Source organism: Triturus cristatus, chromosome 11 (genome assembly GCF_964204655.1).
Source record: "Triturus cristatus chromosome 11, aTriCri1.1, whole genome shotgun sequence".
Classification (NCBI taxonomy): Eukaryota; Metazoa; Chordata; class Amphibia; order Caudata; family Salamandridae; genus Triturus; species Triturus cristatus.
This window is the reverse complement of record NC_140594.1, coordinates 273,351,223-273,378,835: the sequence shown is the minus strand read 5'-3', so window position 1 is coordinate 273,378,835 and position 27,613 is coordinate 273,351,223. Positions and strand designations below refer to the sequence as shown.

Sequence of the window (27,613 nt, the reverse complement as noted above, 5' to 3'; positions counted from 1 at the left end):
TGGAGACCTACTCAGTCAAGTCCAAAACAATATAATTAGCCTTCAGACTGGGGTACACGAGTGTATAAAAATATCCTGATGCCTACAGGAAAAGATCTGATACTAATGTCCATGTAGAAACCTCAGATGAGCAGAGAATGAGGTTAGAGACTAGGCTTACCCTACACTCTCATGTCAGGAGGACAGTATGGCTGATTCCCCGAATTATTCATGAGTACGTTCTCTTACAGACTTTTATGAACCACCCCTGAAACACCCACCTACATATTAGTAAAACTATAAAGGGCACAGTATGTTCTATTTGTATATACATATTCCCTGAATATTTACATATAAACACAATTACTCAAATTAACCTATTACCAGGCGAGTATGGTCACTTCCCTGGTCCTGATTCCATTTGTCTCTGTATTATTATAGTAAAAGTTGGGGGGCATGCAGTTTTTCTGCTCTTGGTGTCTTTTCCTCTTTCCACGTCTGTCCACTCAACACCTCCAGTGACCCAGCTCCAGCCCTTGCGGACACGACCATGTGGGCAGGGTTAATACGAGCGGGGCTCCAGACTTGCCTTCTCAAGCACCCCACTAGAGGATTGAAGAAATGAGGGGCGTCACGGCAATTCACTATGAATTTTAACTTTACCGAGACTTCGTAGACCATCATGCAGTGGTGATGCACGCCCACTAGGGCGGGACTTAAATTGAACACCGTGAGCACGGCGTCTTAATCATGCTGCGGTTCCCCTCCGAAGAGCATCATTGGCAAAGGGCTCCACAAGCCCGAAATGCGTTTGGACATTGCACTGAAGCTGAGAGGATGATGAAGTTGTCCCGCTGTCCTGTCCAAATAAAAGGTGAAAACGTGACCGTGTGTGGCGCCTCATTTGCTGAGCAGCTTCATTTGGATATGTTCTATTTGTATATACATATTCCCTGAATATTTACATATAAACACAATTACTCAAATTAACCTATTACAGGCGAGTATGGTCACTTCCCTGGTCCGGATTCCATTTGTCTCTCTATTATTATAGTAAAAGTTGGGGGGGGGGGCATGCAGTTTTTCTGCTCTTGGTGTCTTTACCTCTTTCCGCGTCTGTCCACTCAACACCTCCAGTGACCCAGCTCCAGCCCTTGCGGACACCTACCTTCACTATCTTCAGCACCTTGGTCTTGGAAGGGTGGCCTCGGTAAACGTTTTCTTTCAGGAACTCACAGATTGTGTTCACTGCTTCTTTCACCTGTGTCAGGAAGGCCTCATTGGGTTGAAGATGGTCATAGATGTACTTGTCCAGGTCATTGGCGAGGCACAGGTAGAGGTCGGGAATGGCGGCCATGTTCTTTCAACAGGACTGGCAGGAGAAAGAACAGAGGAACATGGGGAGAGGTTCACTGAAACTTCCAAAGCAAGGACAGGCAGAGAGACAGGCTGACAGGGGGAGTCGTAGATAGAGAGACCCCCATTGAGATAGGGAAATAGTGGCAGTGAGAGAATACATGGAAACATGGACAGTGAATTCAATGGCAGCGAGTTATACAGAGACAGTCACTAAACACGGTGACAGATACTGCTAACACATGATTAGAGAGACACACAGACAATAAATAAAAAACCAGAGGCAGAGTGAGAAAACCAGAAATAAACAGAGGAGAGGGGAAGCCGTCAAAGGTTTGCACAAATAAGGTCATCCAGATGAAGGGAAACGATAGTGATTGATGTGGAATTGCAGAACTAGAGGTGGGCGAGGCACTGAATGCTCAAGCCTGGCTCTGACTTAGCTCCGGGTCCTCTTGGAACCTCGAGCCCAAGCCGAGCCTTCTGCCACCCACGATCTAACGTCAAGCGCCAAGAGTTAAAGATAAAGCATTAATATTATGAGCTAAATAGGCGAACAATAGATACCATTTTAGTGGCTGAATTGCACCAAGTAAAACCAGAAAAACTGGCCTCAAGTCCCAATTTCTGGCTACCCTGCTTAATCAAGTTGGGTGACCCTGGGCAGATATTTTATATAATTCGGCCTTTTCCTTCATTATCAAATACGAGAGCACATTCGAAGAATAGATTGCGGGAAGTGCGCTGCACCAACCCCTCTTTTGTTTGATTTAAGACGATAATGTTGCTGCATTTGTAATAGGAATCTAGCCCACGTAAGGATGCACGTGAAACACGATCAATCCCTTAGTTCACTAATGACGTTGTGTTAACTGGGAGGGGGTGGTGCAGGAGTGTTTCTAAATACGTCACTTTTAATAAGTGCCTCTAAATACATTCATACAATCTGATGCACTAAAGTAAAGCTCTCCTGCGTGTTAAGGAAACAGTTTTTCCGTTTTGAAAACCCCTGGCTCGGTTCGTCCTTTTAATTCTGGTTCGTTCACCTCTCCTGCCGAGAAACTACCACGGAATGTAAAAATTTCACCACAAAAAAATAAACTATAGCCGAGATTAGCCGGTCAGCTTGATGCTGGAGTTTGGTTCTCCATCAATTTAAAGAAGAGATTTGTGTTAAAATCAGGTTTCAATCTCTTCCTCTAAATAGGTTTTGCCAAGAGCCCTCCTTCCCGACACTACGTCACAGTCACTCGCACTTAGTTTACGACTTTACGGCCCAATTATCGCCCTTCCTTGAGACACTTTACACAGCAGCGCAAGGGACGAAGGTCACAGTCAGTCAGTCGTTCCTCGCCTCCTCAGGTCCGCCCTTTTCCTCAATACACTCCCTTGGGCCATCTCTCGGATTCGTTTCCTCGAAAGCAGGGCGTTTCTGCCCGTGAGTTTACCCTGCTGCGTCACAGCGCCTGCTGGTAAGTTTCGATTCCTCACGGCACTCGCTGTCACTCCCAGGCAGCCGGACAAAGCGCGCCGAAGCAGCTGTTTAGACAGCAGCAGCCAAAGCGAGCCAAGTCCTTTCCATAGGAACCAACTTCTGTACAGCCCTGAATATCGAGCCCCCCATGATGTGTTCAGCTGAGGGACCCTTCGACCCCTGCCCCCCTCTCCTCGATTGCAGCAGCAGTGTCAGGTGAAGTGCTAATGGGCTGGGTGACCAAATGGCTGCATGTCACCAAGACACAAGTTTTCCAGGTCTGGGTTTTGACTTAACTTATCAGTGCATTATGGCAGTTGTAGTCCAGGCTCATTTTGATGGCGTCAAATGGGCCAACACACCTGATAATAATAATAATAGGTAAAAATTAAATACAGTAATGGAAAAGTGGTGTCCCTGACACATGAAACCATCGTGTTACCCTACAAATGAGGCATGTAGGGTAGTTTGGAAGAAGAAGGGGTACTGCACAGTAGGGCCAGAAGCAGAGAGGGCAGTGTACGAGCAAAAGTGGCAGGAGCACATAGCAGTGTAGGTAGAAAACATCTGGTGCAAAAAGGACAGTGTGTAGAGTGCGACAGTCCAAGGTTGAACTTTCAGGGCTTAACTGGGGCTTGTTTATCAGCAAGCAAAGCCACCCTGCATCAGCGGCAGGTACTGGTGGACAACATCCTGCATCAGCGGCAGGTACTGGTGGACAACACCCTGCATCAGCGGCAGGTACTGGTGGACAACACCCTGCATCAGCTGCAGGTACTGGTGGACAACACCCTGCATCAGCTGCAGGTACTGGTGGCCTACACCCTGCATCAGCTGCAGGTACTGGTGGACAACACCCTGCATCAGCTGCAGGTACTGGTGGACAACACCCTGCATCAGCGGCAGGTACTGGTGGACAACACCCTGCATCAGCTGCAGGTACTGGTGGACAACACCCTGCATCAGCGGCAGGTACTGGTGGACAACACCCTGCATCAGCTGCAGGTACTGGTGGACAACACCCTGCATCAGCTGCAGGTACTGGTGGACAACACCCTGCATCAGCGGCAGGTACTGGTGGACAACACCCTGCATCAGCGGCAGGTACTGGTGGACAACACCCTGCATCAGCTGCAGGTACTGGTGGACAACACCCTGCATCAGCTGCAGGTACTGGTGGACAAACTATTCTCCCTTAAAGAGGCTTTCTCAAGAAGCATTGTGAGAGAGATGATAGATTTGCAGGCGAAACATCATCACATCACAAAGTCTAGCGGTGTGAAAGGACCTATGAATTTAACTCCATTTTCTAGAGGAAATCAATGGCACTGTCTGTCATCTGGCTGCACACAAATGGGAGAGGTGTCCTATTTTTTGGAAAAGGACAGGGTCACAGAAATAAAACATAACAACAAATGTATCCTTTTCTCAAATCTCTTTTTGATCACTCTTATCATTCATACAAATTATTCACAAAGAATCCTTCATAACAGTTGGCTCGTGGATAACTCACTACAAAAACACTGATCCATAAGTTATGCAAGTGTCAAATTTATTAAAAAATATTAAATCTTTTAGATTTTAGCAGCATCTACAATGTAAAAATTGTTCTCAGTTAAAAGAAAAACTTTAATTCTTCTCACAAATTAAAACAAATACCTAGTTGATCATTAGTTGTCAAAAGATTGTTATTCCAGATCGATCATTTGAGCAAAACACAACTTTATGACATTCAATTTATACCAAAAATAAAAACACAGATAAAATAATTAAACCTTCATTGGCCCCTAGGACCATGTATGCAAATGAGGAGGCTTGGTGGGCTGTCACAATGTTTGATGCAAGCAACAGGGGGAATTGATTTAAGACAGTGGGGGATCCCGGATTTCCTGTCAAATCAGAGAGAGCGGGCAAATCAGTGGGTTAAGTTAGGAGCCAACTGTCTGCTATTGCTTTTTTTGCCACTCTCAGATAAGTTGGGAACCCCACATGCATGGAGGCCCATAGACATGGGCAGGTTAACTGAGGCACTGAAGATTCTTACAGTCTTAGGTTTTACCTTTCTGAGTCTGTGCACTTCTGTCTGGCTTATTTGATGGCATTTTGTGGGCCTTAGGGTATTCGAGTTTTTCACCTCAGAGGGGCGTTCAGATCTCCTGTTACATCAGAATGGCACACCTCTCACGCATGTTTAATTTATACGGCCGTGTAAAAATATACTACCTTAGAGAGTGTTCCACCAAGTGGGTTTCATGTCCCACTCCTTCAGAACTGGGGCAGCCATGGCTTCTCTGGAGACTTGTATGCCTTCAGTGAGGATCAGAAGGCTAGGGAGGTGGATGTCCAACTTTTTTTGACATTATATGAGACTAAACTTTCTTTAGCTACTACTGCAGCGTTCCCTTGTGTTTCTGATCGCTTGCATATTTGCATGGTAAGCCGGGATGGAGACTTTTTCTCTTGCTGTTTTTGTCTCTTTCAGAGTTCTCCGCCAAGATGGGTCAATATTCATCAGTGTGGCCATGCATGCATTCGCACAGTATGCGAGAGGCTCCGGGGTTCTAGTATGGAGGCAGAGCAGCTACACGTAGGCTTAGGCGCCATTTGTTTGGTGGACTCAAACTACAGCTCTTATTTGTTTTCCTGGAAAGTGCCTTGGAGGTTGGGATAATCCCAGTCCCTATTATCTTAATAATACACACTTTAGGCGACGACATGTCTCCCTTCGGGAGACAAAGTCTGACATTTTTTTTTATATCTAAGAAATTTAGAGTGAAGAAGCATCTCCCAGAAGTCTCAATCTTCTTGCCAGAAATTATACCAAGGCAACATGGCTGGTTGCCACAGAGCAATCAATGAATTCATGAAACATTGAACAATTCAGTTCAGAAGCTGTTTGCAGGTTTCTCGTTGAGGAATGTACGCTAATGTCAAGAGGGCCCCATTTTTGGTACAGGAAGGCAAATTCATCCGTGACCTCATCGTCCTGTGGTTGAAAAATGTCACAAACAGCTACAACGGGCTATTCTGGACATCTTACTTCTTTTGTCATACTCTAGAGGGGATATGATTCCCGAGCCAAGGGGCTACACTAATGGCCCTCCGCCCTCGGAAAGTCACCCACCCGTACAGACCACGCACGTAACCTCTGCATCATCCTCGACTCCTCCCTCTCCATGAACTGCCAGATCAACGCCGACGCCTCCACCAGCTTCAGCTGACTGCGCATCCTCCGTAAGACCTTCAAATGGATCCCCCCTGACTGCAGAAAGACTGTCACCCACGCACTCATAACCAGCAGATTGGACTACGGCAACGCCCTATACGCCGGTATCAACAGAACTCTACTACACAGACTCCAAACCATCCAGAACGCCGCTGCCAGACTCGTCCTCGGGACACAACACCACGAACACATGACCCAACACCTACGAGACCTCCACTGGCTCCCTGTCGAGAAGAGGGTCACCTTCAAACTCCTCACTCATGCCTACAAATCACTCAACATCGGACCCAAATAACTCAACGAGAGAATATCCTTCCACATACCCAAGAGGAGCCTCCGCTCCGCCAACCTCGCCCTGGCCGAGGTCCCTCACAATCGAAGAAACAGAACAGGCGGGAGAGCTTTCTCCTACATCGCAGCCAAGACCTGGTACGAGCTCCCCGTGAACATCAGACGCTCTCCGACCCTGCATACGTTCAGGAAGGACCTCAAGACCTGGCTCTTTGACTGATCTGGAGCTGCCTCCACGCCTTGAGACCCTCACGGGTGAGTAGCGCACTTTACAAACCCCCGATTGATTGAATTGGAGTGGGACTTGCCAGCTGGTGGTCCTGGAATCTCAATTTCTACCGGTGGGTTGCATGTAGTGTCATTTATATGGGGCGGTGGAGGGCTAGAATAGTCATAGATCCCCAATTGGAGGGGGGGGGTGCAATACGCCTTTCCCTGGTGTCAGACTGTAGTTTTAAGCTGCTTTGTGTTATGTATCATGCAAAAAATATGAAGTGCCTTCAAACTTGATGTGTATTCTTGTTGGCGTGATGTGCCTTGCCCGTTTGAAGGAATGTCATTTGTTGGCGGTATGCTTCACCCCCTCAAAGGGATGCACGTAGAACATTTGAAATTGATGGATAATGTGATCGTCACTGGGGGTTATGATTGCAATATATATGTATTACAGCTCGCTCCATCTATAATGTTGTCCATACAGGAATATTCAAAAAGTTTGTGTTTTATTGTGTCTATGGCTATAAAAATTATGTTCTAATTAGATTGTGCCAAGTCTGTAGACCACAATCCTGAGGCCTCAGTTATAAGAGTACCTTCAATTAGGAGAGTTTTAAACGATCCGGGGAGCAATAGGACTGGCCTCTATGTGCAGAGGTGAGCCAAAGGCTTTAAGTTGGCCGGGTCTGAGCATCAGCAGTTATTTTCAGGGGGGGCCTCGAAACGGGTCTCTATCGGGCTCTATTTTCGGCCCTCGCAGATGTAGTCAGTTTTCTTTTTTTTTTTTTTGGACTGCAGTGAGAGCAAGCACATCGATGTGTGCTTGCGCCGATGTTGTGTGAAGATGACAAGTGTAATGTGTTCTTTAACTGCACAAGGACCCCCATGCAGAGGTGCAACTAGAGCCAAATTTCGGGGGGGGGTACAAAAAATTCGGGGGTGGGGTGCTGACTCTTCCAGCAATATGCAGAGTGGGGATGCAGGGGCTCTAAGAAGGGGTGAAAACAACACAGCCTCGTTAACATGTAAATGGTCTTTAAAGACCTGTGAAGTACTCGGGTGCGGCTGTGTGTGTACCCAGGAAGCTGTCTCCGCCGGGCAAACACACACGGGGGCGGGGGAGTTTTCACTTTGATTCTGAACTACATCACCTTCAGCTGCTGCACTCACAATTCACGTCTTTCAACCAATCAGATCATGAAATTCACTGAACATTATTCTCGGCCATAACCCCTGAGGTGCTGATTGCGTCCTGCACTTACATTATAAACCAGAATAAAAGGGTTTACAACTTTTACCATCGAATGCGCTTTCCTATTTAATACGTGAATGAATAAATATCAGTTTCTTCCAGTCACCCGCCCGATCCTCTCCGGATGTCTACAGTCTGTCTAGTAAGGAGGGGCCGGCTTCTTGGGGTGCTTCTCGCTTGTTCTGGAGGACCTGGAATCTATCTGGGTGGTCCAGTCACCAGGGGTGTGGGAGAAGGGAAATACTGTCTGCATCAATGTGTAAGCAGGGGTGGTTACAGCTCAAATAGAGGCTGAAATAGACCCCATCCTTCAGTGTACTGTGCACGCTGCAGGTGGACTAACGGGAAACTGAGTAAGATTAGAACTGATGGGCTTCCAGCTGCTTATTGAGTCTGGAATGACTGTCGGCCAAGGTCGGATTGATAAGACAGGCACTCGGGCAGGCAGGGATGGGCCGGTGACTGAGGACCAGTTGTGAGCCAGTCTTTTAGATGCCAAGTTGGCCTTTTTGGTGTCTTTCCGTATCATTCAGCTGTCCTTCGCGGCCCGAAGGGAGCCTGAACGGCCTCGCTTGGGACAGTGGTCTCTGCTCCTCTCTCTCACCCAGATGGAGGCCCGCACTGTTCTTCACCGTCCCCTGCCGGGCCGGCTTGTTCCTGTGCGGGTCACTGGTCCCTACAGCCATGATGTCATGCCAGGTGAGCCGCATTGTACTCTGTGGCATGTTTTGACAGGGGTGGTGGCTTCGTTAAAACTCACCCCTGTGAAGTTGCATTGCCTTCTGGGAGCAGTGCTTTAAGTACACTCAGCCTCATGTGAAGCCACCCTATACGGGTGGGGTCTGCCTGGGCATTTCCTGGGATGACGACACCGGTCTTGGGGTACTGGGGAGGGTGTATGGCATTATCCTAACATAGCGTTGCTGGAATAAGGAGGGGAGAGAGCGAGCCTGAGCGGGGAATTCCAAATCTGATGACACTCTGAGGAGTCCTAGAGCTGACAGCTTGTCAGAACAGGGGGTACTGCTACGCTAGTTATCTTTATTTAGACCACATCCCTACTTAGATAGGCCACACCCCTTTGAGGTTTGCCCCGCGCCTTCTAGAGCACACCCAGTTTTTTTGCCCACTTAAAACCCTGGGTGAGCCCATCCTTATAGCAAGCTTCAACTCACACCACTATATGTGTGGCAAAATGTCCAGGGGCGGCTCCTCCGTTAAGGCGAAGGAGCGTTGCCCCACTAAAAAATTGCCACAGAGATAGAAAAATAAAATGGTAATAAAGTTCATTTATTACCATTTTATTTTTTATACCCCCGAGCCGAGTGTCAGGAAGGGGGGCGGGGCTAGTGATTTCAACTGCTGCCAGTCAGGCAGCAGCAGAAAGAAGTGATGTGCAGGACACCTTAATTTTAAAGTGTGCATGTCTTTTTGGCCAGCTATCGTTGGGACGGCCAGCCAGACATGCACATTTTAAACCTCTCTAACCCAGCTGTCTCAAACAGTTTGGTTAGAGAAGCATAGGGCTCCATTGTCCTAGGGAGCGGCAAGAGAAGCCGCTCCCTCCAATCCTGGTGCTGCTCTCATGCAGCATGAGAGTAGCACCAGGATTGGTTACAGCAGTTTTCACTGGAGCCTGCCTGCTTGCCTGGAGAAGACCCGAGCGAGGAGGAGGATGTAGCGCCAGGAAGGCAAGTGGGTTTATTTTATCTTTACTTATTTTTTTACTATTATTTTTGTCCCACCACCCTGCTTACATGCCAGCCGCTCCTGAAAAAGTGACAAAAAGGTACAAGGCCCAAGATGGACTTCTATTCTTGTCGTCCTGTAGATGGGAATAAGAAAGAGGGGTGCATGGCATGCTGGTGGTCCTGGACCTTCTAGCTCTACACGGGTTTGCCTGTAGTATAATTTATATGGGGCTGTGGCTTACTAGTTACAGTCTCAGTTGCAAATAAAAAAAGAGAGAACTGGAACCATAGAAATGTCATTACCCTTTAATAGTTAAGGGGTGTGCGTGGTAGATTTGTTTTTTGTTATTTTATTTCAAAGTGCTTGTTAAAGGCGACTGTGGTGAGGATTCTCCTCACAAATGCATAGGGGAAGAGGAGGTCATTCTTTATTCTGTTCTTTACCACGCTCTATGTTGTCCATACTGCAGTATTGAAATGCTTACCTGTTTTATTGTGTTTATAGCTAGTACAATCGTGTTTTGATTAAATTATGCTACGCCTGATGACCACAGTCCTGGATGCCCGTTTGTCACTTCTGCCATTTTCCAATCCATAAAGTACTACTTTAGTCCAATTGTTTTTTCCTTTGACTTCTTGGACATGTAGTTCCGTTTTATAATGGCGTAAACAAGACTACAAGTCCCAAAATTGAAAGAAAAAAAACTGGACTGGAGCAGCACATCAGGCATGGACCTGGGAATCTTGGGAGGGCTGCGTACGCATGCGTGGTTTCTCCCACCCTCCATGAGTTCTATGGACCTGGATTCAATTGTAGTAACTTTGCAGGGCTGATGCTGACAGAACAGAGATACAGGGAGAGACTCGCCGAAATGTGCGTAGCAGACACATGCATAGAGACAGAGACTGCCAGAGGCATGCCGTTGATAGACAGGGAGATCGGAAAGAATGACAGTGAATGAATACATGCAGGGCTTTAAGTGGGCCGGGTCTCACCGGGTCTGAGCACCGGCAGTTTTTTGAAGGGGGCCTCGAAACGGGTCTCTATCGGACTCTGTTTTGGGGTCTGACACAGGCGGTCCATTTATTTTTTTCCGGACTGCAGTGACAGCAGGCATATGATGTGCGTGTGGTGACAGAGACGTTATAATACATGGGCAAAGTGGGCTCTGGCCCAGGGCCCCAGCCTTTCAGGGGGCCCCCTGACAGTCAGCTCCATTCTCCAGAATTTTGCCCTAATAACCTTGAATATTTCCTAAACAGTTTGTTTTAAATTCTGTTTTCCTTTCCTTTATTTCTTATGTACCTGATGTGTGAGGGCTAGTACAGTCATTTTGCAGAGAAATTTTGTGTTTATGTTTCATGCAATATACATAAAAAACGTTTATTTAGATCAAAACAAGGCCTAACATACAAGAAATGGGAGGGCGTCACAGAGATTATTTGCAGTAATATTGGTGAGCTGCTGCTGTGTTACAATATTGAAAACACACATCCCTGAATATTAGATGTAAACACATTCAGGGCTTTATTTATGAGAAGTGATGCATCGCTGTGTGAAAACAGGGATGCATCACTTCTTAGTGCGCCCTCGTTGCGACATGATGGATGTGTCATATTTACTGTATGACGCATCATGTCGCAAGGAGTTACAGATATGTCAGTATTTCTGACAAATCTGTATGGGCAAAAGTGATGCATTGCTGGGGTGTGTCTGAAAATAGACGCAACTCCAGCAATGTGTCCTTTCACATGGGGTAAGCCCCATGTGAAAGGGCCTGCATCAGTCTTATGCCTGCTGTGTGGCAGGTGTAAGATATTGACGCAATAGCGTCCTGGAAGTGGCGCACTGAGTTCTCATAGATTTCAATGCGCCACTTCTACGAGGCATTTTGCGGGGCAACACCCACCCTGCATATATTATGCCTGGCGCAGGTATAATGCGGTGCAGGGGTTTACAAAGTGAAGCATCTGCCTAGATGCGTCACTTTGTAAATAGGGCGTAACATTGCACATATTTTATGCCGCTGGTGCGTCACAAAAAGTGGCGCACCAGCGGCATAAAAGTGAAGTAAAGCCTCATAAATAAGGCGCTTAGTATTTGGACGAAGGTTCCTTTGCACTGTCAGGGACCTAATGAAATGAAATTGTGTATTTAATAAAGCGCGCAGCTACTCAGACTAGAGAGTCCTGGCGCATGACAGTGGGAGGAAAACATGCGTAAAAGACCCATCAATTATCAAAAAGCCAGGTTTTAAGTTCTTTCATGAAAGAGAGTAGGTCTGTGGGTAGTCTCAGAGACTCAGGGAGGCTATTCCACAATTTTGGGCCTAGAAAGCCGTGGGATCTGCCTCCAATGCGGGCACTGCATATTTTAGGCACGATGGCCAGGTTGGCATTGGAAGAATTTAGGGGTCTAGCTGTTGTGTAGCGATTAACACGCTTATTTATGTAGCCGACTCCTAAGCCATGGAAAGCTTTAAAGAAGATGGTCAGCGCTTTGAAGCCGATCCGTTCTTTTATGCGGAGAGACTTAAGAATAGGGGTCATACTAGATCTGGGTTTAGGTCTCAGGATGGCTCTGGCCGCCGCGTATTGTACCACTTGTAGGCGCTGGATAAGGGATTTGGGAAGACAGAGGTACAAGCTGTTGACATAGTCAAGCTTTGATGTCACCAGAGTCTGCACCACGATCTTTCTGCTCTCAAGCGGTAACAGTGACAGGAGTTTTTTATAGCATCCAGAGTATGCCAAAGCAAGTGCCATTTAGATTTTGAATTTGAAAGCACATGTAGAGTGTCTTGTCTATGACAATTCCTAAGTTTTCGACTTTCTCCTTTTCAGCGGGTGGGGGCGGCAGGTCTTTTGGCCACCAAGCGCTCCAGTCAGGCGTTTATGGATTACCAAAGAAAACAACTTCAGTTTTGTCAGGATTGCACTTCAGCTGATTGATCTTAAGCCAGTTAAAAATCTTTGTGAGGCAAGACCTAATCATTGCCCCGTCAAAGTCGGTTCCTTTTTCACACGTAAATATCAGCTGAGTGTCATCAGCATAGGAAACAATTTTGGCGCCCTCTTCCTCTACCAGAAATGCAAAGGGGATAGATACATATTAAAAAGGGCAGGACTGAGAATGGAGCCCTGAGGGACACCTACATTCATGGCCGGAACTGGGGATGAGAAAGGGGGGAGCCAGATGTCCTGAGATCTATTTGCCAAGAGGGATGACATCCATTGTAAAGGCAGTCCCCCCCCCCAGACCGATGTTAGCAAGGCTCTCCGGGAGCCTCTCATGTGGGACCATATCGAAGGCCGGCGACGTATCGAGCAGTATCAGAACAATCTTGCCTCCCTGGTCCAGCTTACCCTTGAGAAATTCAGTCACTTCCAGCAGAGCGGACTCCATACTGTAGTTAGCCCTAAAACCGGATTGGGACTCATGAAGGAGCTTCCCATCTTCAATGTGTTTTTGGAGGGCCTTGTTTACATGCTTCTCTAGTACTCTGAGAGGGTCGGAAGAAGGGAGATTGGCCTGTAGTTGGCAGGGTCCGTCGGTTTGGCGTTAGCCTTTTTTATCAGTTGAAGAATCTTAGCATTCTTCCATAATTTCTGCATGTTGTCTGAGGAGAGAGAAGCATTAAAGAGCTAGTTTACTGTGGGGTTTATGGTGGGAGCTAATAGGTTCAAGATATTCCCTGGACAAGGGTGTTTTTTGTGAAAGTCGAGGAAGGAAGGAGCTGCCCAGTGACTCTTCAAACTGAAACTCAGGGAAAGCTAATAAAGATGGAGGATCCAAGAGGTGAAATTTGCTATTAGAACTAAGGTAGAAGGTCAGTTCTTCCTTTGAGATGTTAGTGAAGGCTTGTTGGATCATGGAGATCTTTTTCTGGAAGAATTCAACTATTTACTTAGATAATTCTTCAGTGCATGGCCCTTCCTTTGTGACGGCTTTCGGGCGGTAAAGGATTTAACTATGCTAAAGATTTCCTTACTCTTATTTTGGGCATTTTCTATCTTGGTTTGAAAGAGGTTTTTCTTGGCTGCCTTCACGAGAATGTAATGAGCTTTTAAGGTGTCTTTATACAGCTTCCTGTCCTCAGGTAGGTATGATTTACGCCATTTCCGTTCAATTGTTCCACAATTTCTGTTGCGAGATCTAAGGGAATCGTTAAACCATGGAGCTGGTGGGGCTGACCTCTTTGAGGAGCAGCAAACAACCAGTACCACTGCATCAATGTTGGTTCGGAGCCATGAATCTATTGAGAGGGCGTCCGAGTCGGGGCAGCCAGACAGCTCTGGTGAGGAACGACCGAGGGCGTCTGCTAACATCGGGATGGATATTTTATGGAACGTCCTGTAATTAGAGACCCTCTGCCCTGTGTTAGCTCAAGGAGCTGTGGCAGAGTTGGGAATGACGAATTTTAATAGGAGGTGGTCAGACCAGGTAATGGGAAGAGGTAGGCTTACTGATATGTCAAAGTTGTGAACGATTTGGTCTAGGGTATGGCCCTTCTCATGGGTGGCCAAAGAAACAGATGGAAACATGTTGCAGGCCTGCAGCGCCTTCAACAAGGAAATTGTTTGAGGGTCTTTTCCATTGTCCATATGTATATTGAAATATCCCAGAATGAGGCAGTTGTTGTATTTTAAGGCCAGGGAGGTGGTGGCTATATTAAGCGTAGTAATAACATTTCCAATAGCACTGGGAGGTTTGTAAATCAGAAATCCAGCTATGCTATGATGGGGGGATAAGGTACAGTAGAAGCCTAAGCAGTCTAGTTTTTTATTGTAAATTATGGCAACACCTCCCTCCTTCCCATTCGATCGGTCCCTCCTAAGGATGTTATAACCCGTAGGGATGGCCGAGGTGATAGTAGGGTTGGAGGCTTAAGACAGCCAGGTCTCAGTGAGAAATAAAAGATCAGACTGTTAGTCTAAAAGTAGGCCATAAATGTATGGTTCATGCTTTTGTATAGAGCGACAATTTAAAAGGGTGGCCTTTAAGTCCTCTGTTTTCTTATTGTTTTTACACTTATTGTTGCGTGGGAGGATATTGGGTGTGAGTTTCCTGGGCTGGAGGAGAGTCCAGTTGCACTTATTGCATCGAAAGTCTACCTCCAACCTTGGATCAGCGGCTGTACAGTGACATAATGGTAGCCGCCTAAGGCTAAGCAGTTTTTCCCTATTGCAATATAGTGGAAGAAACTCACCGGAGGGTAACTGGGCAGCATGGCTGGCGCCGAACGCCTCCGGGCGCAGACAGGCTTACCTTCGGTGCCAGCGGCGCGCCCGCTGGGCACGTCCACTTAGCACGTCCGTTTGCATTGGGAATATATAGGCTAATGCCTATGATGCAAACTGGATCGCCAACGCAGCTGAGGAAGCGGAAACTGCATAGGCGTAAGTGAGGAGCCCGATAGTAGCCCCAGCCCTCCGCACAATCGGCGTATCAGCCGCGGCGGACCAGGACTGGAGGAAAAGTGAGATGCGAATCGAAGCAGCTAAGGAGGTGTAGGCAAGCAGAATCAAGTAAAGTGCAAGTGCGCATAGGTAGGAGAAATTATTAAAAAGCACAAAGTAATTCAGCCAGACATATACAATTTAAAAAGTAATAAAAACCTAGTAGCAGGGCAGGAAACACTAAATCCTACAGCTATCAGCTGCGCGCATCCGTTTGCATCAGGAATATATAGGCTGATGCCTATGATACAAACTGGATCGCTAGCACAGCTGAGGAAGTGGAATCTGCATGGGCGGAAGTGAGTAGCCCGATAGTAGCCCCAGCCCTCCACACAATCGGCATATCAGCCGCGGCGGACCAGGACTGGAGGAAAACCGAAATGCGAATCGGAGCAGCTAAGGAGGTGTTGGCAAGCAGAATCAAGTAAAGTGCAAGGGCGCATAGGTAGGAGAAATTGTTAAAAAGCACAGAGTAATTCAGCCACACATATACAATTTAAAAAGTATTAAAAACGTAGTAGCAGGGCAGGAAACCCTGAATCCTACACCTGTAAGCTGCACATGTCCATTTACATCGGGAATATATAGGCTAATGCCTATGATGCAAACTGGATCGCTAGCGCAGCTGAGGAAGCGGAAACTGCGTGGGAAACAGGGGTTCAAATTAGCTCATAAATTCAAAGGTGTGCTGAACAGGGGCCCCCAAAATATGTTTGGCCCAGGGCCCCCCAAATCCTTAAAATGTCCCTGTGTGGTGAGCGTTGTAGAGGAAGGGAAATCCTTTAAAGAGAGTCACTTTCTCCTTGGATTTCCCTTCTCTTTTTGAAACTCAGGAGCAGCAACATTGTCGTGCTGTCACCAGGGCTGTAAGTGAAGTTTTTTCAATATTATATAGTTGCTGCTTATTTATGTTATGCAACTAGCAACCATTGACAAAGCCAATAGTCCTGACTTGTAGGTATGATGTGCCTTGTTATATCATATATCTGGACGCAATGACAGGAACAGCAAAATACAAGTCAGGTGGCACACTGTGCTAAACACAAATTTTTAGCTTCCGTGTTTTTAAGCCACGCCCTTAATTACATTGACCACGCCCCTTTGAGAGACCCCCTAGTTTTTTCATCCCACTTAAAGCCCTGAATACATGGAAACACTGCTGCTGCTTTTGGTACAGGGGGCGATATTGCAAACCCCCCTGTGCTAAAAACAGCCCCCTCCGGTCCAAGACCGGTCCCCACCCTTCCGGTCAACCGGGGAAAACGCCCTGTGCCCTGCTATGGGCAGTGGTGACAGATACTGTTAATGTAGAGTAGAAAGACACAGAGACAGTAAATAAACCAGAGGTAGAGAGGGAAAGTCAGAAATTACCACGGAATGCAGAACATGACAAACGAGAATAGTTCACACAATTGCCGAACCGTACAGCTGGCTGCTGCTGGAGTCTGTTGTGGCGCTTCACTTCATGCAAAGCGGGGATTGGTGTTAAAAGGAGATTCCGCTTCCTTGTTCGAGCCTGGCGTCCCCCGTCCAGATCCTACGTCACTCGCACCTTTACAACCAATTTATCGCCTTTCTTGTGACCGAAGCAGATAGCGGACTGACGCTGCACTTTTATTCAGGGAGGGGTGTCGGTAAAAGCCAACTCAGGTCCCTAGGCCCGCCTCCTCTTCCTCGAAGCAGCTCACCTACCAATAGACCTCCGCTGCCCTTGGTTTCGTTTATTCGGCAGCGTGTCATCTGTGCCCGTCCCTCGCGGCTCCTGTACTCCTGCCCCAAGGCTTGTTTTAAGTTGCGATTCCTCTCTTAGAGGAAGCTGCAGCTCGCTGTCACTCGAGGTAGCCAGTGTGCATAGCGCCCAAAGCTAAAGGTGTTAACAGCAGGACCCCAAGCGCGCCAACTCCTTTCTTAGGCGGAAGTTTTTCTACGGCACTAACAGGGGCTCGGGTCCCAGCAGTGTTTCAGGCGAGGGGCCCCACTTTTGCAGCTAGGGTTGGCTGGCGCCTTTACTACTGACAAAGAAATACCGGCCCTTTGTTCACGTTTCAAGATTGTGCAATGGCGGCTCGGACATGAAACACAAATAGAACTTTTTGTAAAATCGTCTGTTTTAATGTTTAACATGGCCTGTCTGTTTTTGTTTACTTACATTATGAGCCACACACATATCATTAGGCCAGCTCTATATAACCTTTGCATTGCTTTCTTTCTGTATTTAGTGTTTTATGTATGTTCCTAATTTTTGTACCGGCCCGGACATTGAAATGCTAGTTACGTCAGTTTAAAACCGTCCAGGTGGTGGAAGCCTATTTGAGCAATGAGCGAGCTATGGCAGGGAAAGGAGGGGTCGACATTTCATTATCACTTTGCAGAAGACCTTGCACGTGACATTTAAAGTCATTTGCTGGAGAGCTGGTGGGAAGGGGCAATGTACTGCATTTTTTGGGGTTTGATTTTAAACCCCCCTCCTGTGCATCAGGCCATTTTAACTGATATAATTTAGCCACGATTGAGTTCTACTCCATTTGCCATCTCTGCAGTAAGCCTTGACTGACGTCCTGCAATATGAATGCCTCGACTGACGTCCTGCGGTAATCCTTGACTGACCTCCTGCGGCAAGCATTGAATGACCTCCTGCGGTAAACCTTGACTGGCCTCCTGTGGTATCTATGCCTTGACTGACCTTCTGCGGTATGCCTTGACTGACGTCCTGCAGTATGAATGCCTTGACTGACGTCCTGCAGTATGAATGCCTTGACTGACCTTCTGCAGTATGTATGCCTTGACTGATCATAATAAACACTGGAACAACCCGGGTCTTAAGCTGAGTGAAAATCAAACACTAACAGGCCAGAGTATTCCCATCCCTGATCTGACAGCTCTATAAGAGAGACCCCTTCTTAAACAGGACCCATCAATCACTTAAGGTGGTAAGTTTTTATCATCATTTGGGTCTGTGCACTTCAACACGACGAACCAGTTCTTGAAGTAGCGATCTGGTAACGTACAAGGAAGAAGCAGCAAAAGAGGGTAATCGTCAGATCTCTCAAGGATAACGTTGTATCCATAGATCAGTGAAGGAGATCCTAAAGTCAGCAGTAATAAATAATAATTGTGTAACTAAAAATGGCTAAGGGTGCTCAAATGTTCTTTATTGGTAGAGTACCCCTGTCATATTTAAAAAGCAATATGGCAATCTAGCACAAATAAGTTGTCATTATGCTAATGTCCATAGCAATGTGGTCAACATGTTTCTGCCCATTTTTGATCAATGAGTATCGGGGCTTTCATCAGGACCTATGATACTGCTGTGGTTCAGTGAAAACGTGAAAAACAGAAATCCAAAAGGGTTTGTGTGAATAAAATATTCCTACCGCACCGGTCAGAAGAAATCAGAACCGGGTACCTGTGGACAAAAAAAGGAATTTAAGAAATACAAACAAACTAGTGTCTAGAAATAACTCAGCAAAGGGTCACTATTTTCTAATGACACTCAAACACGCATATAATAATGCTGTGAAGCATTTAATTAAGTAAATCAAATTGCACTTACCCATATAAATTGGGTGTTGCCCTCACCTCAACCTGGTCTCAACTCAGGGAAAAGGGACCCCGCTCTAGTTTAGAAAAAACAAGAGGAGAAAGAGAAACAGGTCGCTCGTTGTCACACCTGAAAATTGTCTCCTCTTTAAGCTTAGCTTAAGAACACGAAAATACACCCATGTAAATTAAAATCAATGCATGGCAATATGGTCAACGTCTGAACATTAACACCACCATGGTTCAATGGCAGTCCAGAAGTACGTTATGTGCAATGTAAGGAAGCAGGACAAAAAAGGACTGTCCATAAGTATGGAACGATCAATGTGCGCAACAGGAAGCGCTCTATTGATAAATGTTAATAATTTGTGAAAATCGAAATCGAAAAAAACTCCCAAACACAGAGGACAAGTTGTTGGTGTGTGTCTCTACAGACTCTCAGAACAATAGATATGGCGAAGATATTAACCACAAGTAAAATTGACTGAAAGAGACTGAAATCATCCCATTAACAAAACACCACTACGTGTGCTTGCAGCAGTATATTAAAAGTGACAAAAAGGATCGAAAATGTTGTCTACACAAATGGAAAAAGAGAGAAAGCACTGCTCATAGACTCACCTATCCGTCGGTACCCCGGAGCGGTCTTTGAGTAAAGACCGGAGGTATCGGCGGAAGGGTCGCTATATATCCTTGTAAGAGCTAGAGTGATTGCAGGTGAGAGGATAGTTAGAGGTGGCTTGGCAAGTGCCTGTCCCGATTTTAAAATGTAAATGCGCATGTGCAGGAGGGCCGATACTAACTCCCCTCGTTTCATTTCACTGCACATGCGTGACATACAGCCACTGCCCGAAAAGGCGCATACACAATCTACCGCTTCCACAATGTTCACAAGAAGAAAAAGAGAAACGCTGTCTCTATGACAAAAATAATGAAAACAAAGGGAATAGATATATCAAGAAACTGGTTCCAAATGCCAGAATAGCTAGTAATATTGGAACCATACAAACTACAACTCAGACAATGTCTGTTTATTTTCAAGTGTATATAAGGAGGAAGGCCAGGTGCGGCAGTGTCTAATTTCTACCTGTCAGCGTATACAGTGCGTAGACAACAGCTAATCTAGATGTTTTAAGATTCAGATGGCAAAGGTCTCCTGAATATAGCGTCATAAACAAAGAGACTAAGCCTTGTGTACATAACCCTTTGTACATTGTGATATCATCTGTAGTGCCAGGTTATGTCTGTTTGACACGTTACCCGAAAGGGCTAGAACATCTTTGTCTTACAGCAACAGCCAAGGAATTTCGTCATTCAAGCCCACAGTGTCTGAATGTAACCGGTGTACCCATCTTTGTTCTCTGCGTAGCAGGAACCGTTGGATATCTGTTACGTGTGGTGGAATGTGGGGTTGTTCCAGAATTACCCACTGTAACTCATTCTCTTTGTGACCTGTTGTTATAAAGTGATTAGTGAGTTTGGTAGCACTTTTCTTGCACCGGATGGTGCTTTTGTGTTCCGAGATCCTCACCTTAACCTTACGTGATGTCATGCCTACATAGTTTTTGTTACAAGGGCATTTTATCAGATAGATCACCCTTTCGCTGTTACAATTTGTATGCGTCTTCAAAGCCCAAGGTCTACTCGTACCAATATCTATCTCTGTTGTATGGAACGTTTGAGGGCACACAGAGCACGTCCCACACGGAAAATGGCCAATGACCGGTGGTAAACCCCATAGTGTGGTTTTGTCAGGGTTTTTCATTATCCTAGTACGTGTATGTACCAGTTGGTCTTTTATGTTAGAGCTCCTCTTAAAAGCAAACAGAGGAGGAGGTAGAACACTGCCCTCTATTTTGAGCACTTTCCAATTTCTCAGAATACTCTTCTTCAGTGCATTCGAGTAATTGCAGAAGGTATTAACACAGGTAATTCTCTTGTCCTCTTCCATAGGACTGTGGATCCTTTTCTCCAGAAGAGCTTCTCTATGATTGTTTATGGCTCTTTTCATAGATGTCTTAATGATCTTCATGGGATACTGTCTCTCTCGAAGTTGTATGGAAAGATGGGAAGCATGTTCCTGGTATTTGGACAACTCAGAACAATTTCGGCGTATACGAAGAAATTGTCCGAATGGCAAGTTCTCCCTAAGAGCTTTGGGATGAAAGCTCTGAAAATGTAAAAGGGAGTTTCGTGCCATCGGTTTCCTGTAGAGTTCCGTGTTGAGAATTCCATTGTTGGAGCCAATCCGTAGATCCAAAAAGGGTATGCTTTCCCGAGAAAATTCACAGGTGAATTTCAGGAATTCATTCCTACTGTTCAGCCAGGAGTGAAAACTCTTAATCGAGTCAGTGGTGCCTCTCCAAATGACCAAGATGTCATCAATATACCGTTTCCAGGTCAGAATATGACTTAGAAACGGATTAGTTGTAGAGAGGATCTCGGTCTGTTCGATCTGGTGAACATACAGATTCGCTAAAGAAGGTGCAAAAATGCTCCCCATGGATGAACCGGAGATTTGCAAGAATAGATCATCTTCGAACTTGAAAAAGTTTTCTTTCATGGCTAGAGTGGCACATGACATGATAAAGTCCACTGGTGTAGGGCTCTCCAAATTTGCTCCTTCTAGCAGCATTCTTACAGTGGATAGTGTCTCATCTTGCGGAATGCATGTATACAATGACTCCACGTCAAAGCTCACCAGAAGATCCTGAGTGACATCAAATGGCATCCCGTCTAGGATGCGTAACAGATCTTTAGTGTCCTCAACATAGGAGGGCATAGTTCTCACAAGAGGTTTCAGGAAAAAGTCTACAAAGGTGGAGAGAGGTTCAAGGATGGACCCTATCCCTGAAATTATCGGTCTTCCCGGAGGAGGAAAAACCCCTTTATGTATTTTGGGTAATACATAGAAATATGGAGTAACCGGGTACGTGGTGTAAAGAAACTGGGCCTCATGATTTGTAATCCAACCTTGTTCTAAAGCCTCATCTGCCAGATTCTTGATGGTCGCCATGAGTCTTTTGGTGGGGTCCAACTTGATAGAATGGTAGAATCTTACATTGCTAAGTTGTCTCCTGCATTCAGTTTTATATGCTTCCGAGTCCATGATGACCGTGGCTCCCCCTTTGTCAGCAGGTTTTATAGTGATGGACTTGTCGTCTGCTAAAGATCGAAGAGCAAAACGTTCACTCTTTGATAAATTGGAAAAGGAGCGAGTCTCAGTTTGGAAAAGGGTTTCGGCATCTCTCAGGACTGCCCTCTCAAAAGTGAGTACTTCTGGCGGTACCGCATGAATAGGTGGAGTAAATGTTGATTTAGGACGTAGACCAGTGTTGGTAGTGTCCTCTTGATCGTTTTCATGTGGTTTGTCTTTGAAGAAAGCACGTAGTCTGACTTTCCTAAAGAACCCGGCTAGTTCTTGTCTAGTCTGAAAGGGATCACCTCTGTATGTGGGAACATATCCAAGTCCTTTTTCAAGGACCATGGCCTCATCTTTGGTAAGTGTTTGTTTACTTAAATTGACAATCAGGCTGTCGCGTTGCTTGGGCCTGGTACTGACGGATCTTTCAGATTGCTCCGTGTCCGAGATGATGGAGGACTCCAATGAACATTGGACTGTGCCGTTCTTCTCCGGCCTCTGGAGCGGCGTTGACCTTGCCCTAAAAAAGGCTGCTGTTGAAAAGTATCTTGATGAATCGGACCCTGATACATCGGATGAGGGAAGAACGGCTGTGGATAATTGTAGGGACCAGGCGGCCACCATTGTGGTGGTGGGGGACCTCCAAAAAAGTTACCTCTCCTCAAGCTCCTCTTCCTCCAGTCCCGCCCTCTGGATGAGAAATTGCCCCCTTGATCCGAATCCGAAGAGTCATTCTCACTTCCTGATGTAGAATAATTTGAACCGGGTCGTCTGCCTTGTTGGTTAAACACCGGTGGAATATAAGAATCACTAGTGTAAGGGTATACTTTGGTCATTGAAAATTTAGCCAGATCTTTTTTAAATTTGACTATCTTGCTTGATGGGATAGTATCCCTAAATTCTTTGCTTGTCTTCTCGGTCTCTTTAGACTGTTTATTGAAACTTGATGTGACTAGCACGGATTTAATCTGAGACTCCAGGAGTTGTATCTCCACCAGGATGTTGTCTGCTATTCTCTTGGCTGTTGTTATAATCAAGATAAGCCAGTCTCGTGTGCAACGCCATGCCACCAAAGACCAATCTTTAAGAAAAACCTTATCATCTAGAAATAACCTAGGGGCATTGGATACTATTAGACCTGTTGGTGCACAGTCCGATCGTAAATATTCGGTCATAATCGCACCACGTACTTGTGTGCGTGCATGTGTCCGTTTAAGAAAGAGCACTTTACTCCAATCGTCATTGTTGATAGCGGTAGTATTAGGTGGTATATCAATGATACTGGGTGTTTGGAGAATATCAAGTGCTACTGCATCATCAAACGAAAGACCCTGTCTTTCCGACATCTTAGAGATGGATTGGAGTAAAAGGAATGAAAATCAGAAAATTTTCTAATTAAAAGAAAAGACCATTTGCCAAACAAAGAAGTGAACAGTACAGGGCGACTTCCCAAGACAAAAGCCAGCAAAAGAGCGTGACGACTCCTGACATTTAAGGAATCGATTAAAGAGATTATATGGACCTACGGCGAACGTCGCTCTAGCATTAATAACACATATCAATGTGGGGGGAGGTCCAAGGGAAATTATTTTTATAGACCTGCAGGTTGTGTTTCCCCTAGACAACAATATAATAAACACTGGAACAACCCGGGTCTTAAGCTGAGTGAAAATCAAACACTAACAGGCCAGAGTATTCCCATCCCTGATCTGACAGCTCTATAAGAGAGACCCTTCTTAAACAGGACCCATCAATCACTTAAGGTGGTAAGTTTTTATCATCATTTGGGTCTGTGCACTTCAACACGACGAACCAGTTCTTGAAGTAGCGATCTGGTAACGTACAAGGAAGAAGCAGCAAAAGAGGGTAATCGTCAGATCTCTCAAGGATAACGTTGTATCCATAGATCAGTGAAGGAGATCCTAAAGTCAGCAGTAATAAATAATAATTGTGTAACTAAAAATGGCTAAGGGTGCTCAAATGTTCTTTATTGGTAGAGTACCCCTGTCATATTTAAAAAGCAATATGGCAATCTAGCACAAATAAGTTGTCATTATGCTAATGTCCATAGCAATGTGGTCAACATGTTTCTGCCCATTTTTGATCAAAGAGTATCGGGGCTTTCATCAGGACCTATGATACTGCTGTGGTTCAGTGAAAACGTGAAAAACAGAAATCCAAAAGGGTTTGTGTGAATAAAATATTCCTACCGCACCGGTCAGAAGAAATCAGAACCGGGTACCTGTGGACAAAAAAAGGAATTTAAGAAATACAAACAAACTAGTGTCTAGAAATAACTCAGCAAAGGGTCACTATTTTCTAATGACACTCAAACACGCATATAATAATGCTGTGAAGCATTTAATTAAGTAAATCAATTTGCACTTACCCATATAAATTGGGTGTTGCCCTCACCTCAACCTGGTCTCAACTCAGGGAAAAGGGGCCCCGCTCTAGTTTAGAAAAAACAAGAGGAGAAAGAGAAACAGGTCGCTCGTTGTCACACCTGAAAATTGTCTCCTCTTTAAGCTTAGCTTAAGAACACGAAAATACACCCATGTAAATTAAAATCAATGCATGGCAATATGGTCAACGTCTGAACATTAACACCACCATGGTTCAATGGCAGTCCAGAAGTACGTTATGTGCAATGTAAGGAAGCAGGACAAAAAAGGACTGTCCATAAGTATGGAACGATCAATGTGCGCAACAGGAAGCGCTCTATTGATAAATGTTAATAATTTGTGAAAATCGAAATCGAAAAACGAAATCGAAAAAAACTCCCAAACACAGAGGACAAGTTGTTGGTGTGTGTCTCTACAGACTCTCAGAACAATAGATATGGCTAAGATATTAACCACAACTAAAATTGACTGAAAGAGACTGAAATCATCCCATTAACAAAACACCACTACGTGTGCTTGCAGCAGTATATTAAAAGTGACAAAAAGGATCGAAAATGTTGTCTACACAAATGGAAAAAGAGAGAAAGCACTGCTCGTAGACTCACCTATCCGTCGGTACCCCGGAGCGGTCTTTGAGTAAAGACCGGAGGTATCGGCGGAAGGGTCTCCAGTCGCTATATATCCTTGTAAGAGCTAGAGTGATTGCAGGTGAGAGGATAGTTAGAGGTGGCTTGGCAAGTGCCTGTCCCGATTTTAAAATGTAAATGCGCATGTGCAGGAGGGCCGATACTAACTCCCCTCGTTTCATTACACTGCACATGCGTGACATACAGCCACTGCCCGAAAGGCGCATACACAATCTACCGCTTCCACAATGTTCACAAGAAGAAAAAGAGAAACGCTGTCTCTATGACAAAAATAATGAAAACAAAGGGAATAGATATATCAAGAAACTGTTTCCAAATGCCAGAATAGCTAGTAATATTGGAACCATACAAACTACAACTCAGACAATGTCTGTTTATTTTCAAGTGTATATAAGGAGGAAGGCCAGGTGCGGCAGTGTCTAATTTCTACCTGTCAGCGTATACAGTGCGTAGACAACAGCTAATCTAGATGTTTTAAGATTCAGATGGCAAATGTCTCCTGAATATAGCGTCATAAACAAAGAGACTAAGCCTTGTGTACATAACCCTTTGTACATTGTGATATCATCTGTAGTGCCAGGTTATGTCTGTTTGACACGTTACCCGAAAGGGCTAGAACATCTTTGTCTTACAACAACAACCAAGGAATTTCGTCATTCAAGCACACAGTGTCTGAATGTAACCGGTGTACCCATCTTTGTTCTCTGCGTAGCAGGAACCGTTGGATATCTGTTACGTGTGGTGGAATGTGGGGTTGTTCCAGAATTACCCACTGTAACTCATTCTCTTTGTGACCTGTTGTTATAAAGTGATTAGTGAGTTTGGTAGCACTTTTCTTGCACCGGATGGTGCTTTTGTGTTCCGAGATCCTCACCTTAACCTTACGTGATGTCATGCCTACATAGTTTTTGTTACAAGGGCATTTTATCAGATAGATCACCCTTTCGCTGTTACAATTTGTATGCGTCTTCAAAGCCCAAGGTCTACTCGTACCAATATCTATCTCTGTTGTATGGAACGTTTGAGGGCACACAGAGCACGTCCCACACGGAAAATGGCCAATGACCGGTGGTAAACCCCATAGTGTGGTTTTGTCAGGGTTTTTCATTATCCTAGGACGTGTATGTACCAGTTGGTCTTTTATGTTAGAGCTCCTCTTAAAAGCAAACAGAGGAGGAGGTAGAACACTACCCTCTATTTTGAGCACTTTCCAATTTCTCAGAATACTCTTCTTCAGTGCATTCGAGTAATTGCAGAAGGTATTAACACAGGTAATTCTCTTGTCCTCTTCCATAGGACTGTGGATCCTTTTCTCCAGAAGAGCTTCTCTATGATTGTTTATGGCTCTTTTCATAGATGTCTTAATGATCTTCATGGGATACTGTCTCTCTCGAAGTTGTATGGAAAGATGGGAAGCATGTTCCTGGTATTTGGACAACTCAGAACAATTTCGGCGTATACGAAGAAATTGTCCGAATGGCAAGTTCTCCCTAAGAGCTTTGGGATGAAAGCTCTGAAAATGTAAAAGGGAGTTTCGTGCCATCGGTTTCCTGTAGAGTTCCGTGTTGAGAATTCCATTGTTGGAGCCAATCCGTAGATCCAAAAAGGGTATGCTTTCCCGAGAAAATTCACAGGTGAATTTCAGGAATTCATTCCTACTGTTCAGCCAGGAGTGAAAACTCTTAATCGAGTCAGTTGTGCCTCTCCATATGACCAAGATGTCATCAATATACCGTTTCCAGGTCAGAATATGACTTAGAAACGGATTAGTTGTAGAGAGGATCTCGGTCTGTTCGATCTGGTGAACATACAGATTTGCTAAAGAAGGTGCAAAAATGCTCCCCATGGATGTACCGGAGATTTGCAAGAATAGATCATCTTCAAACTTGAAAAAGTTTTCTTTCATGGCTAGAGTGGCACATGACATGATAAAGTCCACTGGTGTAGGGCTCTCCAAATTTGCTCCTTCTAGCAGCATTCTTACAGTGGATAGTGTCTCATCTTGCGGAATGCATGTATACAATGACTCCACGTCAAAGCTCACCAGAAGATCCTGAGTGACATCAAATGGCATCCCGTCTATGATGCGTAACAGATCTTTAGTGTCCTCAACATAGGAGGGCATAGTTCTCACAAGAGGTTTCAGGAAAAAGTCTACAAAGGTGGAGAGAGGTTCAAGGATGGACCCTATCCCTGAAATTATCGGTCTTCCCGGAGGAGGAAAAACCCCTTTATGTATTTTGGGTAATACATAGAAATATGGAGTAACCGGGTACGTGGTGTAAAGAAACTGGGCCTCATGATTTGTAATCCAACCTTGTTCTAAAGCCTCATCTGCCAGATTCTTGATGGTCGCCATGAGTTTTTTGGTGGGGTCCAACTTGATAGAATGGTAGAATCTTACATTGCTAAGTTGTCTCCTGCATTCAGTTTTATATGCTTCCGAGTCCATGATGACCATGGCTCCCCCTTTGTCAGCAGGTTTTATAGTGATGGACTTGTCGTCTGCTAAAGATCGAAGAGCAAAACGTTCACTCTTTGATAAGTTGGAAAAGGAGCGAGTCTCAGTTTGGAAAAGGGTTTCGACATCTCTCAGGACTGCCCTCTCAAAAGTGAGTACTTCTGGCGGTACCGCATGAATAGGTGGAGTAAATGTTGATTTAGGACGTAGACCAGTGTTGGTAGTGTCCTCTTGATCGTTTTCATGTGGTTTGTCTTTGAAGAAAGCACGTAGTCTGACTTTCCTAAAGAACCCGGCTAGTTCTTGTCTAGTCTGAAAGGGATCACCTCTGTATTTGGGAACATATCCAAGTCCTTTTTCAAGGACCATGGCCTCATCTTTGGTAAGTGTTCGTTTACTTAAATTGACAATCAGGCTGTCGCGTTGCTTGGGCCTGGTACTGACGGATCTTTCAGATTGCTCCGTGTCCGAGA

General features: G+C 45.3%; 1 protein-coding gene across 3 annotated transcripts in view; it reads right to left on the bottom strand.

The window, feature by feature from the left end:
• LOC146784010 (2'-5'-oligoadenylate synthase 1-like) overlaps positions 1 to 27,613 on the bottom strand; it is a 323,524-nt gene that overhangs the window by 286,494 nt on the left and 9,417 nt on the right. The window contains exons 1-2 of one of the 3 annotated variants that reach the window (XM_085633233.1): positions 16,372 to 16,979; positions 1,148 to 1,351 (exon numbers count right to left, since the gene is read on the bottom strand). In XM_085633233.1, the coding sequence (XP_085489359.1) occupies positions 1,148 to 1,336 (189 nt within the window). In that variant the 5' untranslated portion in view covers positions 1,337 to 1,351; positions 16,372 to 16,979. Of the gene's footprint in view, positions 1 to 1,147; positions 1,352 to 16,316; positions 16,980 to 27,613 lie in introns of those variants that run through there. The other 2 variants (XM_085633234.1, XM_085633235.1) reach the window with 2 other exon arrangements.